This window comes from Schistocerca cancellata, chromosome 5, assembly GCF_023864275.1.
Source record: "Schistocerca cancellata isolate TAMUIC-IGC-003103 chromosome 5, iqSchCanc2.1, whole genome shotgun sequence".
Classification (NCBI taxonomy): domain Eukaryota; kingdom Metazoa; phylum Arthropoda; class Insecta; order Orthoptera; family Acrididae; genus Schistocerca; species Schistocerca cancellata.
Window position 1 is genome coordinate 833,807,273 of NC_064630.1, and position 25,943 is coordinate 833,833,215.

The 25,943-nt window shown below is 42.0% G+C and overlaps 1 protein-coding gene across 1 annotated transcript in view; it reads left to right on the forward strand.

The window, feature by feature from the left end:
* LOC126187948 (ATP-dependent RNA helicase DDX51) overlaps window positions 1–25,943 on the forward strand; it is a 191,725-nt gene that overhangs the window by 18,364 nt on the left and 147,418 nt on the right. Inside the window, exon 2 of the mRNA XM_049929324.1 lies at window positions 12,887–13,325. Within this exon, the coding sequence (XP_049785281.1) occupies window positions 12,887–13,325 (439 nt within the window). The remainder of the gene's footprint in view (window positions 1–12,886; window positions 13,326–25,943) is intronic.

Here is a 25,943-nt window from a genome sequence, read left to right on the forward strand (position 1 = left end):
TAGCGGAGCTGCTGAGTCGCGATAGGCAGAATAAAAAGATTCACACAATCATAGCTTTCGGCCATTAAGGCCTTTGTCAGCAGTAGTCACACACACACACACACACACTCACACACTTACGCAAACGCAGCTTGCACACGCATCTGCAGTCTCAGAGAGCTGAAGCTACACTGCGAGCAGCAGCACCAGTGCATGATGGGAGTGGCAACTGGGTGGGGGTAAGGAGGAGGAGGTATAGTATGGTGGGAGTGGCGGACAGTGAAGTGTTGCAGTTTAGACGGCGGGCAGGAGAGAAGGTGCGGAGGAGGGGAAGAGGTAAGTAGTGGAAAAGGGAGAAATTAAAAGACTGGGTGTGGCGGTGAAATGACGGCTGTGTAGTGCTGGAATTGGAACAGGGAGGGGGCTGGATGGGTGAGGACAGTGACTAACGAAGGTTGAAGGCAAGAAGGTTACAGGAACGTAGGATGTATTGCAGGGGAAGGATCCATATGGCACAGGCTGTGAAGCCGTCATTGAGATGAGGCGTATCATGTTTGGCAGCGTGTTCAGCAACAGTGTGGTCCACTTGTTTGTTGGCCACAGTTTGTCGGTGGCCATTCATGCAGACAAACAGCTTGTTGTTGTCATGCCTACATAGAATGCAGCACAGTTTTTGCAGCTTAGCTTGTAAATCACAAGACTGGTTTCACAGATGGCCCTGCCTTTGATGGGACAGGTGATGTTAGCAACCGGACTGGAGTAGGTGGTGGTAGGAAGATGTATGGGACAGGTCTTGCATCTAGGTCTATTACAGGGGTATGAGCTATGAGGTAAGGGATTGGGAGCAGGGGTTGTGTAAGGATGGACGAGTATATTGTGTAGGTTCGGTTGATAGCGGTGACAGCGGAATACCACGGTAGGAGGGGTCGGAAGGATAGTGGGTAGGACATTTCTCATTTCAGGGCACGACGAGAGGTAATCGAAACCCTGGCGGAGAATGTAATTCAGTTGCTCCAGTCCCAGATAGTACTAAGTTACGAGGGGAATGCTCCTCTGTGGCCGGACTGTGAGACTTTGGGAAGTGGTTGGAGACTGGAAAGTTTTATTTTCATTAAACTTTCACCTAGTTTATAAATGTACTGCTTGAATGCGTTTAATTTCTACGGTAAATAGTTGAACAATTGGAAGAAACAAAGTAAAATAAACATGGGAAAAAGAAAAAGAAGAATGGAAAAAAAAAAAACAAAAAAAATATCAGGAAGCATCTGGGATTGATCCCAGTCCCCTGTTTTGTAAGCAATGCGCTTTCCCATACTTTCGAGAGCATTTTCTCCATTCCCAAGGTCCACTCTGGCGAAATATTTAAGGCACGTGATGTGGAGACCCACCGCCTCCTACACACGCAATTTGGGTGAAATCGGCGTGTCCCGATTGGCGACCTCCCCTTGTTAAAGAGAGTTTGTATATTCTGCTTATGCTGTAACTAATTATAGAATGAACAAATGCAAAACTGTTGTTCTAGTGGACAAGCTGTTACACACTGAATTTATTGTTCTAAGTGCATATCATGCTGGAGCTATTCACTTCCCGCGGTTGTTATATACTCAGCTCATTTTAGTTGTCAGTAGACATGCATCACTAGAAATTTTGTTATTGATAGATGTTATGATATGAGCTCATCTTTTACTTTTAGAGAATATATTTTAAGTTTCCTGTTTGTGTAAAAATTAGAACTTTTTTATGGTTGACTTCATGATTTCAGTGCATCTGCAGTGTAATTGCATCCATTGATTAGAATTTCTTCAGCTTTTTCGTACAGCACACGCGGTTATTAGTATGTGACTATCATAACCAAACCATATTGTTTCTCTATGTATGATACTCTGAGGAAAGTTACGGATATATAACAAGAAAAGTATTGAGCCCAGCGCATTTCCTAGGGAACTCCAGTTTTAATGTATTCTGAGTTAGAAAGGTGTATTATGGCATGATTGGAGATTTTTTTGAGAGATATCCACCTATGTATTCTGAGTTAGAAAGGTGTATTATGGCATGATTGGAGATTTTTTTGAGAGATATCCACCTATGGCACTCTGTTTTTCAGGTATGAATGAAACCACATATTTGCTGTTCCCCTTATACCCAGAGTTTCAAGGTTATTTAGCAGAATTGTGTGGTTTATTGTATCAAAGGCTTCAGCAAATTCAAGAAAGCTGCCCACTTTATGATTTCCTTCATCTAGTAGTTCCCACGACAATGTTTGTAAATTGAGCTCTAGCTGATCATGTGCTGTGCTGTTATTTACACAGAAGATTGTAAAATTACCCATTAGTCTATTTTTCATTGTGGTTACTATTACTTTTGAAAGTTATGACAGTAGAGAAATGGACCTATAATTTTCTGTATTTTCTAAGTCACCTATTTATGTAGAGGGATAACCTTTGCCTGCTTTAGTGATTCTGTGAAGCAACCTGTGGTGAAGGATTCATTTATTATGTGCACTGAAGGGTTTTTGATATTGTTTACACAGTTCTTCAGCAAGCACACAGCCATGTATTACCCTCATGAAATTCGTTTCTGTGGTGTTCTAATGCTTTGGACAACTGAAAGTGGTGAAGTATGTGTGCAAAACCCACTTCTTTAACAGTAGACTTACTTGAGATGGTCAGCCGACTTCTCTTGCTGGTTATCTTGCTGCTGCAACCTCCTTTTCTCTTCTTCTCCAGGATCCCTACGTCGCAGGTACTTGAGTGAGAAGTCTGAGGAGGTTTGGTGTTAAATCGTCTCCTACAGAACAGACATTCTCACCTTCACCCTTGAGATCCCCAAAGGAAATCTTAGCAACCCTATGGAAATGACAAGTGATGAAGAATCAGTCACACTTGTTCGCGAGGGTTGTTTGAAATTTTTGGATACTCCATGTAATTGCTAACAGTTTTTTCTGTATCCGTGTAATTTAACTCATGTTTATTCAGACTGCGGGTAGCAGAAGCTATGGTTCGGTGTTCTACGTGATTTAGATCCCATTCTCCTTGGAAAAGTTCTGCTGTAGTACCATAATCAGATGCATCTGTTAAAATTTTAAATGATTCGCTCATAACCAGATGATGTAATGTGGGTGATTCAACAAGTGCTCTTTTGACATTTTCAAATGCTTCATTCACCTCTTTATCCCAAATCCACTGTACTCCCTTCCTTAATAAACGTAAAATTTTTGGGTCATTTAGTTCTTGCCCTCATATGTACTGTTGGTAGTATCTGGCCATTCCTATAGATCCCTTCAGCTCTCTTACGTTTCTAGGATATGGACATTCTTCAATAGCTTTGATGCATTCAGGGTCCAGTCTGATTCCCTGCACCCCTACTATATGCTCTAAAAACTTAAGCTCTTGAAGCACAAAATATGATTTAGATAGCTTCACCGTAATAACTTTGTCTTTAAATTTTTTCTGGGTCTTACACAATGTTATACAATGTTCTTCCCAAGAAGGTGATATTACCAGGATATCATCTACATATATTATTAAACCAAACAATGGAAAATCCAGGATGGAATGCAACAATACCAGAGAAGGAAAGCTACTACTCACCATATAGCGGAGCTGCTGAGTCGCGATAGGCAGAATAAAAAGATTCACACAATCATAGCTTTCGGCCATTAAGGCCTTTGTCAGCAGTAGTCACACACACACACACACTCACACACTTACGCAAACGCAGCTTGCACACGCATCTGCAGTCTCAGAGAGCTGAAACTACACTGCGAGCAGCAGCACCAGTGCATGATGGGAGTGGCGACTGGGTGGGGGTAAGGAGGAGGCTGGGGCAGGGAGGAGGAGGTATAGTTTGGTGGGAGTGGCGGACAGTGAAGTGTTGCAGTTTAGACGGCGGGCAGGAGAGAAGGTGCGGAGGAGGGGAAGAGGTAAGTAGTGGAAAAGGGAGAAATTAAAAGACTGGGTGTGGCGGTGAAATGACGGCTGTGTAGTGCTGGAATTGGAACAGGGAGGGGGCTGGATGGGTGAGGACAGTGACTAACGAAGGTTGAAGGCAAGAAGGTTACAGGAACGTAGGATGTATTGCAGGGGAAGGATCCATATGGCACAGGCTGTGAAGCCGTCATTGAGATGAGGCGTATCATGTTTGGCAGCGTGTTCAGCAACAGTGTGGTCCACTTGTTTTTTGGCCACAGTTTGTCGGTGGCCGTTCATGCAGACAAACAGCTTGTTGTTGTCATGCCTACATAGAATGCAGCGCAGTTTTTGCAGCTTAGCTTGTAAATCACATGACTGGTTTCACAGATGGCCCTGCCTTTGATGGGACAGGTGATGTTAGCAACCGGACTGGAGTAGGTGGTGGTAGGAAGATGTATGGGACAGGTCTTGCATCTAGGTCTATTACAGGGGTATGAGCTATGAGGTAAGGGATTGGGAGCAGGGGTTGTGTAAGGATGGACGAGTATATTGTGTAGGTTCGGTTGATAGCGGTGACAGCGGAATACCACGGTAGGAGGGGTCGGAAGGATAGTGGGTAGGACATTTCTCATTTCAGGGCACGACGAGAGGTAATCGAAACCCTGGCGGAGAATGTAATTCAGTTGCTCCAGTCCCAGATAGTACTAAGTTACGAGGGGAATGCTCCTCTGTGGCCGGACTGTGAGACTTTGGGAAGTGGTTGGAGACTGGAAAGATAAGGCACAAGAGATTTGTTTTTGTACAAGGATGGGAGGATAATTACGATCAGTGAAAGCTTCAGTGAGACCCTCGGTATATTTAGAGGAGGACTGCTCATCACTGCAGATGCGACGATTACGGGTGGCTAGGCTGTACGGGAGGGACTTCTTGGTATGGAATGGGTGGCATCTGTTGAAGTGGAGGTATTGCTGGTGGTTAGTAGGTTTGATATGGAAGGAGGTACTGATGTAGCGATCTCTGAGGTGGAGGTCAACATCTAGGATGGTGGTTTGTTGGGTTGAGGGACCAGGTGAAGCAAATGGGGGAGAAGTTGTTGAGGTTCTGGAGGAATGTGAATAAGGTGCCCTCACCTTCAACCCAGATAGCTAAGATGTCATCAATGAATCTGAACCAGGTGAGGGGTTTAGGATTCTGGGTTTTTAGGAAGGATTCCTCTAGATGGCTCATGAGTAGGTTACCATAGGATGGTGCCGTGTGGGTGCCCATAGCCATACTGCGGATTTGTTTGTAGTTAATGCCTTCAAAGGAATCAATAGTGACGAGCATGGCACCGTGTGGTAAAGGGGCAGGAACCTTGGAGAGTCGGTCGAGGAAATGGTTGGTATCTTTTATATAGGAGTATAGGTTCCGGGTAATAGGTTGAAGGTGTTGGTCTACGAGAGTAGAGATTCTCTCAGTGGGGGCACAGTAACCGGCCACAATAGGGCGTCCTGGGTGGTTGGGTTTATGGACTTTAGGAAGCATGTAGAAGATGGGAGTGTGGGGAGTGGTAGGGATAAGTAGAGATATGGACTCTGGAGAGAAGTTTTGGGATGGGCCTAATGATTTGAGTAGTAACTGGAGATTCTGCTAGATTGCTGGAATGGGATCACTGTGGCATGCGGTTCAAATCAACGGTGGTGGAGCCTTTTATCTGTAGGTAGGAATATAAGATTGGGATCAATTTTTAGGTGGTTGACTGTGGTTCTTTCTGCAGATGTAAGGTTAGTATGTAAGTTGAGGGATTTGGGGAATGTGGTGAGGCAAGGTTCGAGAATAAGAAATTCTGGAAAGTTAACAGGGGGTGGTTGGAGGCAGTGGAGGTGGATCATGGTTGAATGGAGGAGTGAACTGAGTTAGGCAAGGTTCAATATTGGTCTTTGGTTGAGTGTAATTGGTCAGGTTGGTGGCAAAAAAGTGTTTCCACTGTAGGGGCCGGGAGAAAGAGAGAAGGTCTTCAACAAATTCTGTATGGCTCAATTTGGGAGTGAGGCAAAAGGTGAGACCTTTGGGAAGGACTGATATTTCTATTGGACTAAGGCTTCTGGAGGGAAGGTTCATGACTGTGTTGGAGGTCTGTTTAGGTTTTGGGTTCTGTGTGGTCATGGGAGTGAGTTTTGGAGGGTGAGGTTTGTCAGCTTTGAGGGGGCATGGGGGAGGTTTGGAGGTTGTTTTAGAAGTGGTGGACAGTGGTACTCCGAGGCGGCAGTAGGAAGTGAGCAGGATGGAGAGCTTTTTGAGGTGGTGTTGTGCATGTTGCTCAAGTTCCTGCAGGGCAAGAGTTTCAATGTGTGTTATGGGTTCCAGGAATTTGGGGTTACATAGCAGGAGAATTTTGCAGATGGAGAGAAGGTACTGCAAGGAGGATTGGGCTTGGTAGATATGGTTTTGCAGGACTATGTTGGTGAGGGCTAAGGATTGGTGAAATCTGAACATGTGGAGGTGATTGTGGAAGGAGGGGTGGCAACCAGAGATGGGTAATTTGATGGTAAGGCCATTAGGGGGGATTTCATGAGCGCAGGAACAGTATGTGGGACTGGGATCTGGTTAGGGATAAGGAAACTTTTCTGTATTGACGCAGATGGAAGGAGCAAGGATCCATGTTGGTGCAAAAATGCAAAAAATTAAATAAGAAAATTAATTGCATCTGAAAAATTACGCAAAAATACACCCAAATATGTGTGAAAAGTATGAAAAGAGCGAAATGGATGCACAGGGGGGAAGATGCAATCTGAGGAAGACGACAGTGGAAGGTGAAAACTTGCTGTAATTGGTGAGAAGTCACAAAGTTCAAAGTAGTGAATAACCAATAACCAGTCATTAATAAATATGTGTATATTACTGTGGGTAGCATGTTTGAGGGTGGACAAGGGAAGGGGGACAGCAGATGTGACTGGATGAGGTGGATTTAGTGGGTGCGAACAGGGATAGAACGGAGAAAGTGGGGAGTGGTCTGTAGTTAGAGATGCAGGATTGTGTGGCACCGGAAAAGTGCAGTAGATAACACCCAAAAGTACGGGAACTGACTCAGGGAGCGTGGTCAGTTTGAAGGTATAGGCATAATTATATCGGTGGGAGTAATGTGGGACATAAGGTGCTGCACCAACAATCATTGTGGTCTTGAGGCTGTCTGTTGCGCGCGCCTCAGTTGGTTGATACAGTGTGGCTCATAAGTAGATCGTGCGGTGTGGTTTGTAAGGCAATGATAGAAACACAGGAAAGAAAAGAAAGAAGGATGGACATTGAGTATAGCGATGCTAACGAAAGTAGTTACAAAGGAAAACAGCACAGGGTTAGGACCGAAGAAAAGCCATCAGGCAAAAATCAAACAATAGGAAATCCAGGATGGAAAGCAACAATGCCAGAGAAGGAAAGCTTCAATAAATCTCTCCCTAATGCTTCATCCAGCATACGTATAAATACGGGTACAGAAATATTAAGTCCGAATGGCAATACATTGAAATGGTATGATTTACCATCAAACAAAAATGCTGTACACTACTTTGATTCTGGATGTAACCTAATTTTCCAATATCCTGCAGTCAGGTCCATCGTACTAAAAACCTTGCTTTCTCAAATTTGGATAACTATTCGTCGATATTAATGGGTCTGTCTCATTCTATCTCTATATGCTTATTCAATGTCCGCGCATCTAACACTAATCATACCCCTCCTGTATCTTTCTTCACCACGACCAAAGGGTTATTCATGACAGTGGAGCTACCTTCTATTATATTGTTATCAGTCATTTTGTTGATTTCGTCCCTAGATGCTTCTTTAAAACTTACCGGTATTGGATATGGCTTACAGAAGAATGGAGTGTCATCTTTGATTTTAAACTTACATATGTAGTCGCTGATACTACCTGGACAATCGGAAAATACTACTTCATATTCCTTTAGAATTTTATATAAATCTTGTTTTTGTTCACTGGTTAATATTATAGACTTGTTTACCTTGTCTTGTAAGTCAGCTTGACGTGATACATGACCTACACTATTGATCTCTGATGATGATTGTGTGGTTGCTGTTAATTGCAGGCACTGACATTCAGTTGTTTGTTTACCAATGTAGCTGTCTGTCACAAATGGTATCCAGTATCTACTGACCCCTTTTCCGAAACACAGAAATTTTTTCTCTAAGTTTAAGATGACTTTAAACTCTAATAACCAATGTAAACCCAATAAAACATCTCTATTTATAATCTCTATAATTAACAGTGTTCGATGAAATAAAATATTTCCAACGCTACAGTTCACTTGAGTTTCGTGCTTTTCATTCCTGTTATACCAACAGTGTAAACTCCCGTCACTGGTAACAGCGCTAAGTGTTTTAAAAGTCTGTAGTAAGTTAAAGAATGCACTAGATATGAGTGACACTTCACTCCCAGAGTCTATAAATATGTTAACTTCAGAAGTCTCCACGGTCCCTGCTATTATAGGTTGTGGATTGTTGATAACTAGGCTTTGGTCTTCCAGCAGTAACCATTCTTTAGTAGGTATTCTGTGTGTGCCGACCTGGGCCCCGGCCCTGAATCCAGATTGCATCACATTTTCCTCAATATCAGTAATCACAGGTTGGTTACCGAATCGAGATACTATGTTACCACTTTGTGTTCTACTATTACTCGGTACAAATTCCTGCGAAGTTACTGGACCTAAATTCTAAAGTGGATGTTTCTTTTGACAATTGTCATCACCATTTTTTCTATTGCACTGGTGTACCCTAGCTAGGTTGACTTTATGCTTTTTGAAATTATTACCACTATTCCTTTTGTAGTTCAGATTTTCCCCTTGATGTAGAGTTTCATTATGGTCTTGATTTATTGCATCTAGAGCGTCAACGAAAGATAACAATTCTTCAACCGTTTTCCAGCCCCTACACAAGATGCCTTTCCTTTCATAGATGGGTAAATGTGTAATTAAAATTCTAACCAATCCCTCTTCCTGCATCGGTTTATCTAAATACTTCGCCCTTGTTAAATGCCAGTCGAAATATTTTCTCATAGAACCCCACGTATCATTGTATTACTTCGGGTCCCGTAAATCTGATATTAACTTTTCTTGTGCACTAGCCAACCAGTATTTTTCTTTAAATTTCTTCTGGAAGTTTTCCCAAGAAGAAAAGTTCTCAATATTTACAGTACCCCATTCTGAGGCTTCCCCTAAAAGGTACCCCACAGCAAATTCAATTTTCTTAGAATCTTCCTAGTTCTTTGGCAGAGCTTGATTGAATCTTGTAAAAAAATGAGTTGGCTGTACATCCCTGTCCAGCTTAAGCTTAGGGAATTGTCTCAATAATCCCAAATTCGCTCCCCATTGCAAATTGGTAACTACTTCACTAGTTAACACAACATTCAGTGAAGTTGTCCGTTTTTCCACAAGTCATCTATAACCTATCAGGTATCTCAAAGTTTGGAAGAAGAAGTAGGCGATACATTACCAGAGGTTATTCTCGTGCCAACTTTTCAATCTATCATTTCCTCCGCCTGTTCCTGCAAACTACTTACATTTATAATGTCTGAGTTCATTAGTTTATCTTTGAAGTTTCTTTCTACATTATCTACTCGTGTAATTTGTGATTGGATTATCTTCCTTATTGGTGCACTCTTTTTAAAGTATGCAACCCCTGCTTTACAGCATCAAACTTAACATTGCATACATTTTCAAATGATCCTAACTTTTCATTAATTTCAGATTCGATCATATTACCATTTTCCTCAATATCAAATTCTAATTTCTTTGTCAACTCCTGGATTTGATCATTCTGTTTCTGACTAAAGTCAGTGAAAAGTTGATTTACATGGAGGTTTAAAGAGTTAGTTACTTCATTCTTTAATTCTAATTTCAAATCCTCTACCTTATTGTTTAAATCGTCAAATTCAGTCTTTAAAGCCCCCATGCTTTCGCATAAACTACCAAATTCTTTGCTTTGCGATTCTACTTTGGCATTTAGCAAATTTAATTGAGAATTTACTGAGCCAAGTTCTTTCTTTAGAGTTTCATTCTGAGCATGAGAAGCTTCATTTAGTTCCTTTCTTAAAGCGGCTGAATCTGCCCTCTAGGCTTTAATTAGATTTACTAATTCAGACCAATCTGGCATCTCCTTACTGACTTTGGCAACCATAGCTGATTCTTGAGTTTTTTCCATTCTTCCTAAGTTATCCATATTCTTATCAGCTTTAGACCTAGTAATCATTTTAAAGAAATTCAACTCTGAGTATAATACGAGGGTGATACCAAAAGTAAGATCTCTTATTTTTTTATAAGTACATAGACCTGTTTATTTCTACAATGGTGTACATCAGTTTACAGCTTGAACATTTAGTAATTTTTCGACATAATCACCATTTCTGTCGATACATGTTTGTAGACGCTGTGGCAGTTTTTGTGTGCCCACATCATACCAGCTCGCTGCCGTGCTGTTTAGAAAGTTATGAACCTCTTCTTTCACCTCGTCGTTGGAGCTGAATCTCTTGGACCACAATTAACGCTGACAGGTACTGTGAGACTCTGAAAAAACTCAAACGGGCAATTCAGAACCGGAGAAGAGGAAGTTGAGCAACAAGAGCGTACACATTCTCCATGACAATGCTCACCCACACATCGCTCGGCAAACCGTTGCTCTCCTGCAACAGTTTCAGTGGAACATAATCACCCACCGACCCTATAGTCCTGACTTGGTGCCCGGTGACTATCACCTGTTCCCTAAGATAAAAGAACATTTTGCCGGAAAGAGATTCAGCATCGGCATCGGTTGTTGTTTTCTACGTAGGCATGTGGATGCATGTCAACACCAGTGGACAGCAAATGGTGCCGGCGGCATCCGATGCTGGTTTCTGTGTCTGCTTACCCACCATGTGTGAGAGCTGTTATTCTCTCTACACCAGATCTTCTCCGTCGAATTGTTCTCTGTGTCTCTCTTCTTAGTCTAATACATCGAGATCTCTCTGTTCCTTTAACGTTGTAATAATAACATTGTAATATAAAATAATATATAATATATGATAATAACATTGTAATAATTACTAATTTTCAGTATTTGAATTTTTAGGCAGAATCCAATTCCGTGAACTGGTTGTTTTGTCTTGTTATACTTGGTTTCTATGACAACACCTAATATCATCTTCTCTCGTATTCGTCTCAAAATTCCTGTTTTCATGTCATTTCACACAGGTTGCCACGTTCTAACGCTTTGGACGATTTAAAGTGGCGAATTATATGTGCAACATCTCACTTCTTTAACGATAGACTTACATTAGATGGTCAGCCGACTTTCCTTGCTGGTTACCTTGCTGCTGCAACGTCCTTTTCTCTTCTTCTCCAAAGTATATCTGCTAGGAACAGGAATTTCTCAAGACTTTTTCTACTTATAAGAATAATCAGACATGCACAGTTTCTTTTGCTTAACTTCATGACATATATTTGAACATCACATTTTTGCAAAACTCATTTTCCACATAAACAAACACTATCAAGTAAGTCTCTTTGCTCGTCCAAAGATTAAAAACAGAGTTCATTTACACATAAGAAAAGGTTGGCTTAGAACCCAAGTCCACTCTTATTCTGAATCTGAACACCTGTCTTATTCTCTCCATGTCCAAAACAAACAATAATTAACAATATTTCAACTGTTCTTTTTTTTCCACTACAATAGTCAAAGTTATACATAAACACTTCTTGTTCTTTCACTACGGCTTCCGTGGTGCGACCGGCATACACTTGAGTGTCGTTCGACCTCCATGTCTACGGTCTTCTTACTATGCACTTCGAACCTGCACACACAGACACGCAACTCACAGTAGATAGGCTCTCTCACACTTATATTTAAAATATCCTGTGTTCAAGGTGGTAGAAGGCCGAGTGATTCTAGAATTTACATGGAAATTCTCGAAGCACTACAGTGTACGACATTTTTATTACGGTATAGACAGGACACAGCATTCCAATTAGCATCCTGAAGGCATGCGACATGTGACACGGCCACCTCACAAAATGTCCCTCACGTTATGTCACTTTGTGGTGAGATACTCTTAATGACTTGTCGACACAGCATCGTAGACGGCCAGAGAAACGAGTCACTGGGGTGTTATTAATAGTTACTGATCAGACCACCGATCACGTTCGAGCCAGCTATGCTGCCAGTCCCCCCTACCCGGCATCCCGGCTGTCATTATCATCTGCCCACCACTCATACGCTGAGGTCCAGAGTCTGGAGCACAGTGTCGCCCCGCCTGCACACTGCTGCCAAACACTACGAATCGATCTGGCCAGCCAGCACCAGCCGAGCCATGGGAACGTCAACTGCCAGCTGTCGTCTTGGCACCAGCCAACTGTCCTGTTGCAGTGCAGCGTTGCTTCACTTGAGCCGGGGTCTTACGCCTCACCGTGCTCACAGGATGCGGACACCGAGAACCAACATTGGGCTGTGTCACCAGGTTTGTTCCAGCTCTTGGAACAGCAGAGTGTTTCCCCAAGTACAGTCTTATATTGTTGCAGCTCCCTTCACTTCTGACAGATCCCGTATTCACCGCCAACTAGTCTGATCCATTACAGCCAGGTGGGACAGTTTTGTCGTACTGAGAGGCCCAAAGGATAGCTTGTGTGCCACCCGTCATAGACTTTTCAGCCCCAGGCCATTGCATTTATAATGCACAAGTAACTGTTCCATTAAAATGGTTTAAAGTAGAAGAAGAAAAGAAAAAAAGGTAAATTCAAAAGAGGGTGCTAGATGTGTTTCGACATTAACCTTTTGTGATCAGTTTGTCATATTTTCATTAACATGTAATATTTGCAATGATTTGACGTATATGTAATATTCGGAGAAGACAGTAATTGTTGGCATATTTTGTATCTCTCTGTTATGAAGTTGTGCAAATTAGTAAAAGTACAGTGTGTGGAATCTGCTATCAGTCTCAAAATATTACTTTTGTAATCCAGTCATTTTCTTCGTTGTAGGTACCTGGCTGTGGATAGCAGTGGAGATCAAAGTACAAAAGAGAAGGAGAATTTACAGAAGCTACTTCAAAAAATTGAAGAGAGGCGGAAACAGAAAAAAACCGCACTCAATACATTGCAAAATGAAACTGGGTATATCACTGAGAGTTCTACAGTGCCACAAGAAGGAAATGAAAGTGAAAATGTCAGCAAGAAAAAGAAAAAGAAGCGGAAGATGTCAGATGCAAATGAAGCAGATAGCGAGGATGTTAAAAACTTGAGAATTACAGAGACTGGAGATGTCATCTCTAATGATGCACAGACTGATCTTATAAAGTTTGATGAGTCATATCAGTCTGAAAATGAAATAAAAGATTCAAATGAAGTGGATAATGAAGAGAATTTACCTGAAAGTGAATTCACTGTTCTTGGATCTGATAGTTTTGCAAAGAAACAAAAGGTAATTTTGGAAAGTAAAGCCACATGTCTGATAAGAGTTACTAGCTTGTTCGAATTCACGTTATTCAATATATGCATTTACATAGTTTCAGTGGTGCATTACTTCTAACTTGTAGAACAAGACTTACTTAATTTCTTTTTGTTTCCATGGCAGTGAGTAACACATTGGTTTGGAAATTATGCCAGGTATTTCACCTTGTCAGTAACGTCATAAGTGGAATAAACACATGTGCTGGCTAATGGATGATGAATGTGATTTTGAGCTGCCGACTATTGTCTTGCTCTAACATGAAGCTGTTACATGTTCTTGTATTTATTAGACGTAGTGGACAACACGGTTTAGATGTTATTAAAGTCCTGAGAAGGGTGTTACACAGGTAAAATACTGGACTTTGTTCATAAGGAATGGGACTCAAATCCCGTATCCAACCATCCAGGTTTAGTATTGTTACAGTTTCCATAAATCAATGTAAGTAAATTATGTGTTGGTTTCTTCAAAAGTGCCACATCATATTTCCTTCTCTATCCTAAAATCTGAACATGTGGTCCACCTCCAGTAACATCAGTGTCAACAGGGTGGTAAAAGCTGTGTTCCTCCTGTATCATTACTACTAAGCCACTGTTGAATGCAGCCAAACATAAAATTGTAAGGTAAAGTGAAAGTTTCCCATTCCAATATTACAAAATTGTTGGGAACAGCCAGTTGTAAAGCCTTCAATGAACATACAGTCACAGATCTACATCGTAACTTATGTTGAACAGATATTTGCAATAAGCAGTTAATTTTGTCATAACGCAACGTGTGTTGCGACATACGTGCAGAAACTCACTCTCGGCTCAGACGTGATGTGGGATTCTGAAGTCATCCAGTTTTTTGGAACACAAGGGGCTATGTATAGGGGTGAAATGGAAATGGGGTCAAACTGAGATTTTTCCGGTCTCTGTGATTGGAAGCAGAACAGAATGACTCAGGTGTTAAGCTAAGGAAGCTGTGGAAGCAAAAGCTGTTGCACTCTTGGTTCAAAAGAGAATGCGTAGATGACAGCAGGCAAAAGTTAATAGAAATTAATTTGTCTGTAAAAAGATTGATGCGCAAACCGTGCAACTACTACCATTCTCATACCTTATTAATAAATCTAGTGAGAAACCAAGGAAATTCTGGTGCTATGTAAAATCGCTGAGTGGGTCTAAGGCTTCTATCCAGTCACTCGTTGATCAGTCTCGTGTGGCAGTAGAAGATATCAAAAGTGAAGGCAACGTTTTAAATTTCATTTGTAAGAAATTGTTCATACAGGAGAATTTTACAAACGCTCTTGTCATTTGACCATCGCACAGACTCCCATGTGGAGGGCATGGTAATTACCATCCCTGCTGTAGGGAAACAGCTGAAAGCAAATTAAGTTGCTAGGTCATGATGGACAACATGGAAGTATTACAGAGATGATTTGGGAACTGACTGAAGGTAAGGCAACATTCTTTTCGAGAAGCATTCTTCAGAAAATTTGGAGAACCAGCTTTTGAGGCAGACTGCAGAACAATTGTACTTATGCCAGTGTACATTTTGCGTAAGGACCACAAACATAAGATTAGAGAGATTAGATCTTGTATGGAAGCATTTAGACAGCTGTTTTTCCCTTGCTCCAGGAACAGGAAAGGAAATGACAAATAATGGTACAGGATACCTTCAGACACGCACTGTATGGCGGCTTGTGGAATACATACATAGGTGTACATAGATGAGGCTTACTAGATTCTCAAGTCAGTTAGCAGAAGAAATGGCCACCCCAGCCTATGACTTTATTAAGATTTGGGTGCACACAGTAACGTATCTGCTATGTCAAGAATAAATACCAATTATGGAACACAGCACTTTATAGAGCAACATGTAAGATACAATAAACTACAGGTTGTGCCAAGCACTGAACACATTGACTGGACAGCTTACAAAATAGACCAAGCATGTGTTCGTGATTGCTTAAATAATACTGTTTCTTTGGCAGCTCACTGGAGCGTTCCAGGTGGCCTCTATAACTGAGCCTCTTAACTGTATGGATGCACAGTCTCTGGAATTGCGCATGTCATGAGTGAAGGTACATCAGTGTGGTATGACAGATCACAAGCCATGATGGTGCCAATTCTACTGTTTTGTTTGAACCCTTAGATTCAAATGCTCATCACAGTGTAAGTGACATACAGATATAGGTACATGTAAACAATTCATGATGGAAACTCTATCCCAGAGGTATGTTACCTACAGGGAAGCTTTGCAAGTCCTTAGTGTATACTTACATAGGATCTGTTGTAGGCTTGTTTATCCTAGGCAGCTGTCACTGGATCTCTTTTGTTCGCTGGCACTCATGAACTCTGCTGAGCTCTGGCTTGTGCGGCATTTGAAGACCTCTCTATATGGGATTGAGGCTGTTTGCTTATGCATGATATATCACTGTGTCACTTTTTTACCTCCAATTCGCAATCGGTGAGCATGAAATCATTGGTTTCTCAATGTGTGTGACATCTTAATGGACTGATAAAAGTGACTTGCACTGTGTGCCTCTATCAAAGTTACAAAGCTTACAGCTAATATCCATACTTGGATTATTATAATCATTATTATTATTATAACTATCATTATCATCATCATCATCATCATCATCCCCTCAACCTTTCATGATTCAGTCATTAAAATGTGCTGTCCTGTTGTAAGAAATTATTAATTCTTTATTTTTATGTTTGGTCTTTTTCTCCTTCTAGTACTTCACTCTGTTTTCACAATTGTTCAGTTAATCTTAAATGCAACATAAACTTGCAATATTATTAAGGATGGTAGTAGTTGTAGCTTCAGACCAATTCTCTATTCCACTACTCCATTCCAACCGCCGCCCTTCCCTGCCCTCAAAAAAATTCATTAAACAATGAATGTGAGATCACCAGATACCAATCTGACCTCATTGTTGCTCCATTTGTGATGACTTCATTGTCAGTTGGCTATCCTTATTCATTGTAGCAGTAATGGCTCAAATTTCATTATTATTTTGAGGGGCAGTTGATGGAAAGCTGCGTAATGTGTTTGCACAGAAGTGAAAACTATGACCGCCCCCCCCCCCCCCCCCCCCCGCCGTCTCCTTCTCTATGCCCTTATCTCGCCAACCTTCTGTAAATTTGGAAGTAGAATAATCATGGCATTGAGAACAGCACAGGAACCCTTATTTTTATAATGATGTCAGTTATATACTTCCATTACTTGTCAGATTAGTGTGAAAAAAGTGAAGTCTAGGACTTTTCTTTTATTTATGCCCTACAGAGTTGTGTATTGTGTGGTGTTTGTACTAGAATTTCCTAACATCTATATAACGTGTCAATTTTATATATTTTCATTAATCCATCCTGAATTTTCTGTTGTAAATTGGCATGTTGCGATGTAAAGAATACTTATTATGCCCTGTATGTCAACACAAAGTGTGCACAATCTGAATCTTTTGAGACAGGGGGCAATCAAAAAGTATCTGAGGAAATTGCTGCAGCATATATGCAATGTAGTAGACTCTTATGTAGGATATGAGCATCGACATATAGGCAAGCATGCAAGCAGGAAGTGCAAAAATGTGAACTATCAGTGTCTTTACCAAATGCGTCAAAACTCGTCCAACGTGTTGTTATTCTTTTCTCAGCTGTTGAAGGACAAACAAAGGTAGGCATCTGTCAGGGGATGAAGAAAATGTATGGGGCAGCAGTTACCATTGTGAATGTTGTGCCAAGTTCCATGCTGCTCACAATTTGATACAAGACACCGGTCGATTGGAGAGGCTAGCACCAACTGTGGTACACTTGTGCACCCACGCTATAGTCCCAATCTCCTCCCACATGAGTATCACACCTTTGGTCCCTTAAAAAAGGCCTCGAAGGGTCGACAGTTCCTGTTGGCCGAGGATGTACACTACACAGTTACAGACTTCTTCCTGCAGATACCTTCAATACTGTGGGTTGGTGGAATGATTACCTCAGTGCTCACAGTGATATTATTATTATTATTATTATTATTATTATTATTATTATTGCAAGTGGCATACCGATTCTGGACTGTACAGCCTTTGAATGGAAGTTATTGAGTGTCCCATATATGTTCTCCCGCTCTCCCTCCAGTACAAATCAGGAATGTCCAAAGTTTCAGAGACACTGGCATTCTCTGCACAACACACCTGGTGACCAAAGAGACACATTAACTTTGAATCTCAGATCGAGGAAATATACAGATCATTCTGTTTATTCCTATTCCACTACTCCATCCCACCCCACCCCCACCCCAAAAAAAAAGGTCAAACAATGATAGATTACCAATGCCAGTCTGACCTCGTTGCTCTATTATGATGACTTTGTTGTCAGTGGGCTATCTACATTAATTGTAGCAGTAATGGCTCTCTAGTGTCTATGTAGTGCATGCAGTTCTGTGAGAATATGAAGTGTTGCCCATGAAAATGTTGTCTGTATCCTCTGTCAAACATATTGTTCCACTGACTGCAACCAATTCTTTTCCCTAGTAAACATGGCATGAAAATAATGCAGTAGTGAATTGATCGTGATCACCGAATGAGGTGGCGCAGTGGTTAGACACTGGACTCGCATTCGGGAGGACGACGGTTCAATCCCGCGTCCGGCCATCCTGATTTAGGTTTTCCGTGATTTCCCTAAATCACTCCAGGCCAATGCCGGGATGGTTCCTCTGAAAGGGCACGGCCAACTTCCTTCCCCATCCTTCCCTAATCCGATGAGACCGATGACCACGCTGTCTGGTCTCCTTCCCCAAACCAACCAATTGATCGTGACCCCAGACCAGGCTACAGCTCCATTTCCGTCATAGTTTACAAATAAGAGTTTGTGTAGACCACAGTGTGTGTGTGTGCACTGCGACACTTTTTTGACCGTAGCCATCTGCTTGCTGTTATTGTCTTCTTCAGTCTGAGATTGCTTTGAGGCAGTTGTTCACAATAGGCTACCCTGTACAAATCATTTCACCTCTCCATAACTGCTGCAGTTAAATTCAGTTGAATCTGCTTTCTGTATTCAAGCATTGGTTTCCCACTACAATGTTTACACCCATGCCAAATTTATAATACCACATTGCCTCAGAATGTGTACTATCAACTGATCCCTTCTGTCAGTCAAGTTCTGTCATGAATTTAGTTTCTCATCAGTTTGATTCAGTATCTCTTCATTTGTTATCCTGTCATCCCCCCTATTCTTCAGTGTCCCTTTGTAGAACCAAATTTCAAAAGTTTCTGTTCTCTTCCTGCCTGAACTATTTATTTTTCAAGTTTCACTTCTGTACAAGGATACACTCATGAAAAATCCCTTCAGGAAAGCCCTCCTAACACTTTAATATTGTATAGCAGTTTTTTTTCCCCCAAAACATCCTTTTTGTAATGTCAGTGTGCATTTTACATCCTCAGTGCTTTGACCATTGTCAATTATTTGATTGCCAAAATAGCAAAGCTTGTTTCTCTTATAGACTCTTTTTGAGACACTTACCAGGTCCATTCAACTGCTCTTCCAAGTCCCTTGCTGTCTCTGAGAAAATTACAATGTCATCTGCAAATTTCAAAGTTTTTATTTCTTCTCCCACAACTTTCATTCCATTTCCAAATTTCTCATCAGTTTCCTTTACTGCTTGCTTATTGCAAACTGGGGCTAGGCCACAACCCTGCCTCACTTCTTTCTCAACTGCTGCTTCCCTTTTGTATCCTGCAACACTTAGAGCCGCCCTTTTTTGTTTTTTAGATAACCTTCTGCTCCCCATGTTGTATCCCAGCCACAGTCAAAATTCAAAGAGTATAGTCCAGTCAAAATTGTCATTTGCTTTCTCTAAATCTACAAATGCAGGTTTGCCTTTCTTCAACCTATCATTTAGGATATGTCATAAGGTCAGTTATTGCCTGTTATATAGCTGCATTCCTCCAGAAACCAAACTGGTCTTCACTCAGGTTGGCCTTTGCCAGTTTTTCCGTTCTTCTGTGAATAATTTTTGTAAGTATTTTGGAACTATGTCTTATTAAACTGACTGATTGTTAAAACATGTCTCCAGGGCACAGGCATTCCAGACTCACCCCTGCTTGCTCCGCAGTGTACTACTGCTCGGCAATCCCTACTCCATACAGCACATCTCCTAAATTAAATCCCTTGCTCTCCAGCACATGTATGAGTGTTCCAGAGACCATCTCCATAAATTACCCAACTTGCTGATTTCCTACTGCCACCTCATGGAACCACTATCAAATCTGTATGATACCCACAGTGTTCCTCCTCATCCACCCCTCATAGCAGCTAATCCCTGCCTAGCTGATTTTTTCAACTTGCCACATCCCCCAAAACTTCCTACCAACCCTCCACCAAATCCAGAGCCAAAACATTCCCTTAACACTGCTGTTAACCTTTCCACCAAAACCCTCAGCACCACAGATGTTTCATTTCTATCCAAAGGCCTCACTTTTAGCCCTACACCCAATTTAACTACGCTGGACTTGTCAAAAACCTATTCTCCTTCTCCCAATCCCTACTATGGAAGCACTTTTTTGCTGTCAGTCCCTCCAACCAAAACCACTGTAATGCCAAAATTGAATCCTGCCTCTTCCAGTTCACACCACCATCCAGTTGTGATTCCCCCCCCCTCTCCCACCTGCTGGTCACCTTCCAGGAATTCCTTACCTCCAACTTAGCCTCAACCATCCGTCCCCAGGTCCCTCTCCCACTACACCAACCTTTCAGTAGAAGAAAGAACAACCATACACAATTTCAAAACAAATCCTCACCTATTCATACTACTTGCAGGCATAGGTTCCACCACTGTTGTTATGAATCGCAGTGACTACCTGGCAGAAGGCCTCCGTCAGTTGTCTGACTCCTCCACCTATTAACTTTGCCAGAGTTATCCCATCCCGGAAATCCAACACAAACTCCAGCCCCTGCTTTAAAGCCTTAAGCCGTTCACAGCACGTCTCCCCTGAATCCATTTCAATCCTCATCCCTATGACACCCGCATTCCCACCTTCTACGTGCTCCCCAAAATCCACAAACCCAACAATCCTGGATCCCCCTTTGTGGCTGGTTATTGTGCCTCCACTGAAAAAATTTCAGCACTCATTGATGAACACCTCCAACCAATTGGCCATAATCTAGCATCACACCTCAAAGACACCTTCACTGACTCTCCACATTGCCCACCCTTTTACCTCCTGGTTCCCTATTCGTGACTGTTGACACCACCTCTCTATACACCAACATCCCTCATGCTATTGAACACTACCTCTCCCAATGTCCTTCAGATTCAAAATCCACTACCTCATTCGTCTTACACCTTACTAACTTGATTGTAACCCACAACTACTATTTGAAGGGAAAGCGTATAAACAAATCCACAGCACAGCCATGGACACCCACATGGCACCCTCGTATGCCAACCTTTTTATGGGCTATTTAGAGGAGCCCTTCTAGCCTCACAAAACACCAAACCCCTAGTCTGGTTCAACTTTATTGATGATATCTTCATGATCTCAACCCAGGGCCAAGACATCCTATCTTCATTCCTTCATCCTATCTTCCATCTGCTTCACATGGTCCTCCTCAACCCAGCATGCCACCTAGATGTTGACCTCCAGTTCTCTGATGGCTCCAGCCACATCTCTGTCCACATTAAACCCACCAATTATTTTCAGTTAATGTCCAAATTTTAGTTTTTGGAGTTTCTCCCCGTTGAGTCTGTATTAGAGTCTGTATTAAGCTGAACTTATTTCCTTGTAGTAGAGATCTGCACACTCCATGTTAGGTGCTTCTTTTTCTGACGCCGCAAAACTTATTCTTCTTGACTGTGTAGGTAATGTAAATTTCATTTGTGGGACTACTTCTATACAGGGTGGTCCTTTGATAGTGACCGGGCCAAATATCTCACGAAATAAGCATCAAACAAAAAAACTACAAAGAATGAAACTCGTCTAGCTTGAAGGGGGAAACCAGATGGCGCTATGGTTGGCCCCCTAGATGGCGCTGCCATAGGTTAAACGGATATCAACTGCGTTTTTAAAAATAGGAACCCCCATCTTTTATTGTATATTTGTGTAGTATTTAAAGAAATATGAATGTTTTAGTTGGACCACTTTTTTTGCTTTGTGATAGATGGCGCTTTAATAGTCACAAACGTATAAGTTCGTGGTATCGTGTAACATTCCGCTAGTGCGGACGGTATTTGCTTCGTGATACATTACCCGTGTTAAAATGGACTGTGTACCAATTGCAGAAAAGGTCGATATCGTGTTGATGTATGGCTATTGTGATCAAAATGCCCAACGGGCTTGTGCTATGTATGCTGCTCGGTATTCTGGATGACATCATCCAAGTGTCCGGACCGTTCACCGGATAGTTAAGTTATTTAAGGAAACAGGAAGTGTTCAGCCACACGTGAAATGTCAACCATGACCTGCAACAAATGATGGTGCCCAAGTAGGTGTTTTAGCTTCTGTCGCGGCTAATCCGCACATCGGTAGCAGACAAATTGCGCGAGAATTGGGAATCTCAAAAACGTCGGTGTTGAGAATGCTACATCAACATCGATTGCACCCGTACCATATTTCTACGCGCCAGCAATTGCGTTGCGGCGTCTTTGAACGTCGTGTACAGTTCTGCCACTGGGCACAAGAGAAATTACGGGACGATGACGGATTTTTTGCACGTGTTCTATTTAGCGACGAAGCGATAACATAAACCGGCTTAATATGCACTATTGAGCAATGGAAAATCCACGATGGCTGCGACAAGTGGAACATCAGTGACCTTGGCGGGTTAATGTATGGTGCAGCATTATGGGAGGAAGGATAATTGACCTCCATTTTATCGATGGCAATCTAAATGGTTCAGTGTATGCTGATTTCTTACGTAATGTTCTACCGATGTTACTACAAGATGTTTCACTGCATGACAGAATGGTACTTCCAACATGATGGATGTCCGGTACATAGCTTGAGTGTGGTTAAAGCTGTATTGAATAGCATATTTCATGACAGGTGGATTGGTCATCGAAGCACCATACAATGGCCCGCACGTTCACTTGATCTGGCGTCCTCGGATTTCTTTCTGTGGGGAAAGTTGAAGGATATTTGCTTTCGTGATCCACCGACAACACCTGACGACATGCGTCAGCGCAATGTCAGTGCATGTGCGAACATTACGGAAGGCGAACTACTTGCTTTTGAGAGGAATGTCGCTACACGTATTGCCAAATGCATTGAGGTTGACAGACATCATTTTGAGCATTTATTGCATTAATGTGGTATTTACAGGTAATCACGCTTTAACAGCATGCATTCTCAGAAATGATAAGTTGACAAAGGTGCATGTATCACATTGGAACAACCGAAATAAAATTTTCAAACGTACCTACGTTCTGTACTGTAATTTAATAAACTTACCTATTACCAACTGTTCGTCTAAAATTGTGAGCCATATGTTTGTGACTATTACAGTTCCATCTATCACAAAGCGAAAAAAGTTGTCCAACTAAAACATTCATATTTCTTTACGTGCTACACGAATATGTAATAAAAAGTGGGGGTTCAGTTTATATCCGTTTGACCTATGGCAACGCCATCTAGTGGGCCAGCCATAGCGCCATCTGGTTCCCCACTTCAAACTAGACAAGTTTTGTTCTTTGTAGTTTTTTCGTTTGGCACTTATTTTGTGAGATATTTGGCCCGGTCACGATCAATATGCAGGTGCACATGTGACATGGCATTTACGTATTGCACGGAAGATAACTGAATAACTTCTTGGTTTTGTTCCAATAATAATTATTATTCAGGCAACATAAATAGCTACCACACACGTATTACTTGAGAACTAAAGAGAGAGTCTCTCTATTAACAAAAAAAATTTAATAGAATTTTTAATCATTTGTTATCCGCCTGCCGGCATAGCAAAATATATCTTTATCGGCACTTACAGCGGCCGCGCTAATAATTATTATCATTGGTTTTAAATTTTTGTCATAGCTTGTTGGGGCTTTTCCTTATGTACCTATACACTTCCCATTCCCCATCGCCTTCACCATTTCTGTCTCCTCCAGATTACTGCTTCCTTCCCACATGATGTTGCATTCCGGCCCAAGATGCTACAATTGGCAGTTTTTTTGTGTGTGTGTGTGTGTGTGTGTGTGTGTGTGTGTGTGTGTGTGTGTCCTCTTTACTGATGAGGCTGTAGCTGAGTGCTATAAGTGAGTGTCTTTTAATCATGCCTGTCTGCAACTTGATGTGTCTTCTTAATGGTAAATAGCAATCTTATCTTTTCTTACATTGATTGCTAATATTCATACCTGTCAGCACATGCTTTCTTTGGAACTGAAATTATTACATTCTTTTGTAAATCCAAGGGTATTCTGTCTGTCTCTTATATCTTGCACAATATGTAGAATACTTTTTTCATGACTGGCTGTCCCAAGGCTATCAGTATTTCTGATTAAATCACGTCTGCTCTCCGGTCCTTGTTTTTACTCGGGTCTTTCAATTCTGTGTCAAGTTCTTGCTCAATCATATTTCTCATCTCCTCTGGCATTGGGCAAATCTTGCACCTGGATTTCAGCAGGAATATGATCCCTGTGGTAAGTGACTGGGTTTGGGAAGTGCGTTGGAGTGGTCTAGGATGTTGTGTAGGTTGTGTGGGTGATGGAACACCATTTTAGGAGAGGTGGGAAGGATCTTGCGTAGGATGCCCCCCTTCTAAGGCCCCATCGTAGATGATCAAAGCCCTGATGAAGGATGTGGTTGTTATTCCATTCGAGTATGGCATCGGATAACAAAGGGGCACTCCTTTGCAGCTGGTTCATGGAGGGGTGGGGGGGGGGGGGGATATGATGGCATGAGAAATCTGTTTGCAGGCTATATCAGGGGGTAGTGCCTGTCTGTGAATGTCTTTGTGAGACTCTCAGCATACTGGGCAAGTGAGCTCTTGTCACTGCAGATATGTCATTCCCGTTGTACAGTGAGGATTTTTTTGTTTGGGGGGGATGGAAACTGTCAAAATGTAGGCACTGTTGGTGGTTGGTGTGTTCAATGTGGAGAGAGGTGTGGATGGAGTCATCCAAAAGAAGATGTTCAATGTGCAGTTGGGTTGAGGAGGACCATGCAAAGTGGATGGGAGCGGATAGAAGGTGTTGAGGTTGTGAAGTAGCAGCAAAACCATGGGCATGAGGGATTTTGGTGTGTAGTCGAGTGGTGTCAACATTGACGAGTAGGGATCCAGGAGATAAAAGTGATGGAGATGTGGAGAGTCAGTGAAGCTTCCTTCACTAGTTGGTATCTTTGATGTGTGGGGCTAGATTTTGACAGTCTTTCAGTGGTGGCACAATAGCCAGCTACAAAGGGGTGTCCAGAATTGTTGATTTTGTGGATTTTGGGCAGCTTGTAGAAGGTGGATGTGTGGGGTGTCATAGTGGTGGGGAGGGTTATAGATTCAGGGAAGAGGTTCTGGGAAGGGCCTAAGGCTTTAAGCAGGGATTGGAGGTTATGTTTGGCTTCTGGGATGGGTGGCAGAGTGTATAGGTGAAGGTGTCTGACAAATAGCCAAGGCCTTGTGCCAGGTAGTCATTGCAATTCATAATGACAGTGCTGGAACTTTTGCCTGCCAATAGAATGATTAGATGAAGATTTGTTTTGAGATTGTGAATGGCCAACCTTTCTTCTCCCAAAAGGTTTGTGCTCGGAGGAGGGGGTTTGGGGAAAGATGGTGGGGCTAGGTTGGAGGTAAGGAATTCCTGGAAGGAGACCAGGGGGTGGTTAGTTTTGAGAGGGGGAGGTCATGGTTGGATGGTGGTATGAAGTGGGAGAGGCAGAGCTCAGTATCGGGATTAGATGGCTTTGGTTGGAGAGATTGGTGGCAAAGGAGTGTTACCATTGTTGGTATTGGAGAAGGAGAGTGGGTCTTTGACAAGTTTGACATGGCTAAATTTGGATGTAGGACTGAAGGTGAGGCCCTTGGATAGGACTGAAATTTTTGTGGGGCTGGGAATTTTGGTGGAAAAGTTAACAGCATTGTTTCGGCTCTGGATGTAGGGTAGTGTTGATAGGGTGTTTGAGGGATGTCACGCAATGGTGCAGGAAGAAGTGTGATCAATAGGAATAATTATAATTATTGCTGTGAAGAATTTGGGGCACGAGAAGCTGCACCAGTAATCCACTCAGTCACACAGTGGTGTGTTGCACACACACGAGACCATTGATGCAATGCAACTCGGATGTCAGACGATGTGCGGTTTGGAAGGCTGTGGAAAAAATAGAAAAGAAGGAAAAAAATTGACAATGCTTTAGAGAGCAGTAACAGAGGAAAACATTACATGGTTGTGGGATGGAAAGAAGCTGTTACGCAAAATCAAAGAGCGGAAATTCGAGGTTGGACTATCAATAATTATGAATAGAATAGATTGCTAGTCACTATTTAAATTCTCTAACCTATTCAGCTGATTAAGGGATCAAATATTTCACACCATGACCCATATACTGCCAGTTTTGTTTCTCGTGGCAACAACATCCTGTTTTTTGCATAACTCTGATATTTGTATTAGACAGAGCTCAACCATTACAGCTGGTAG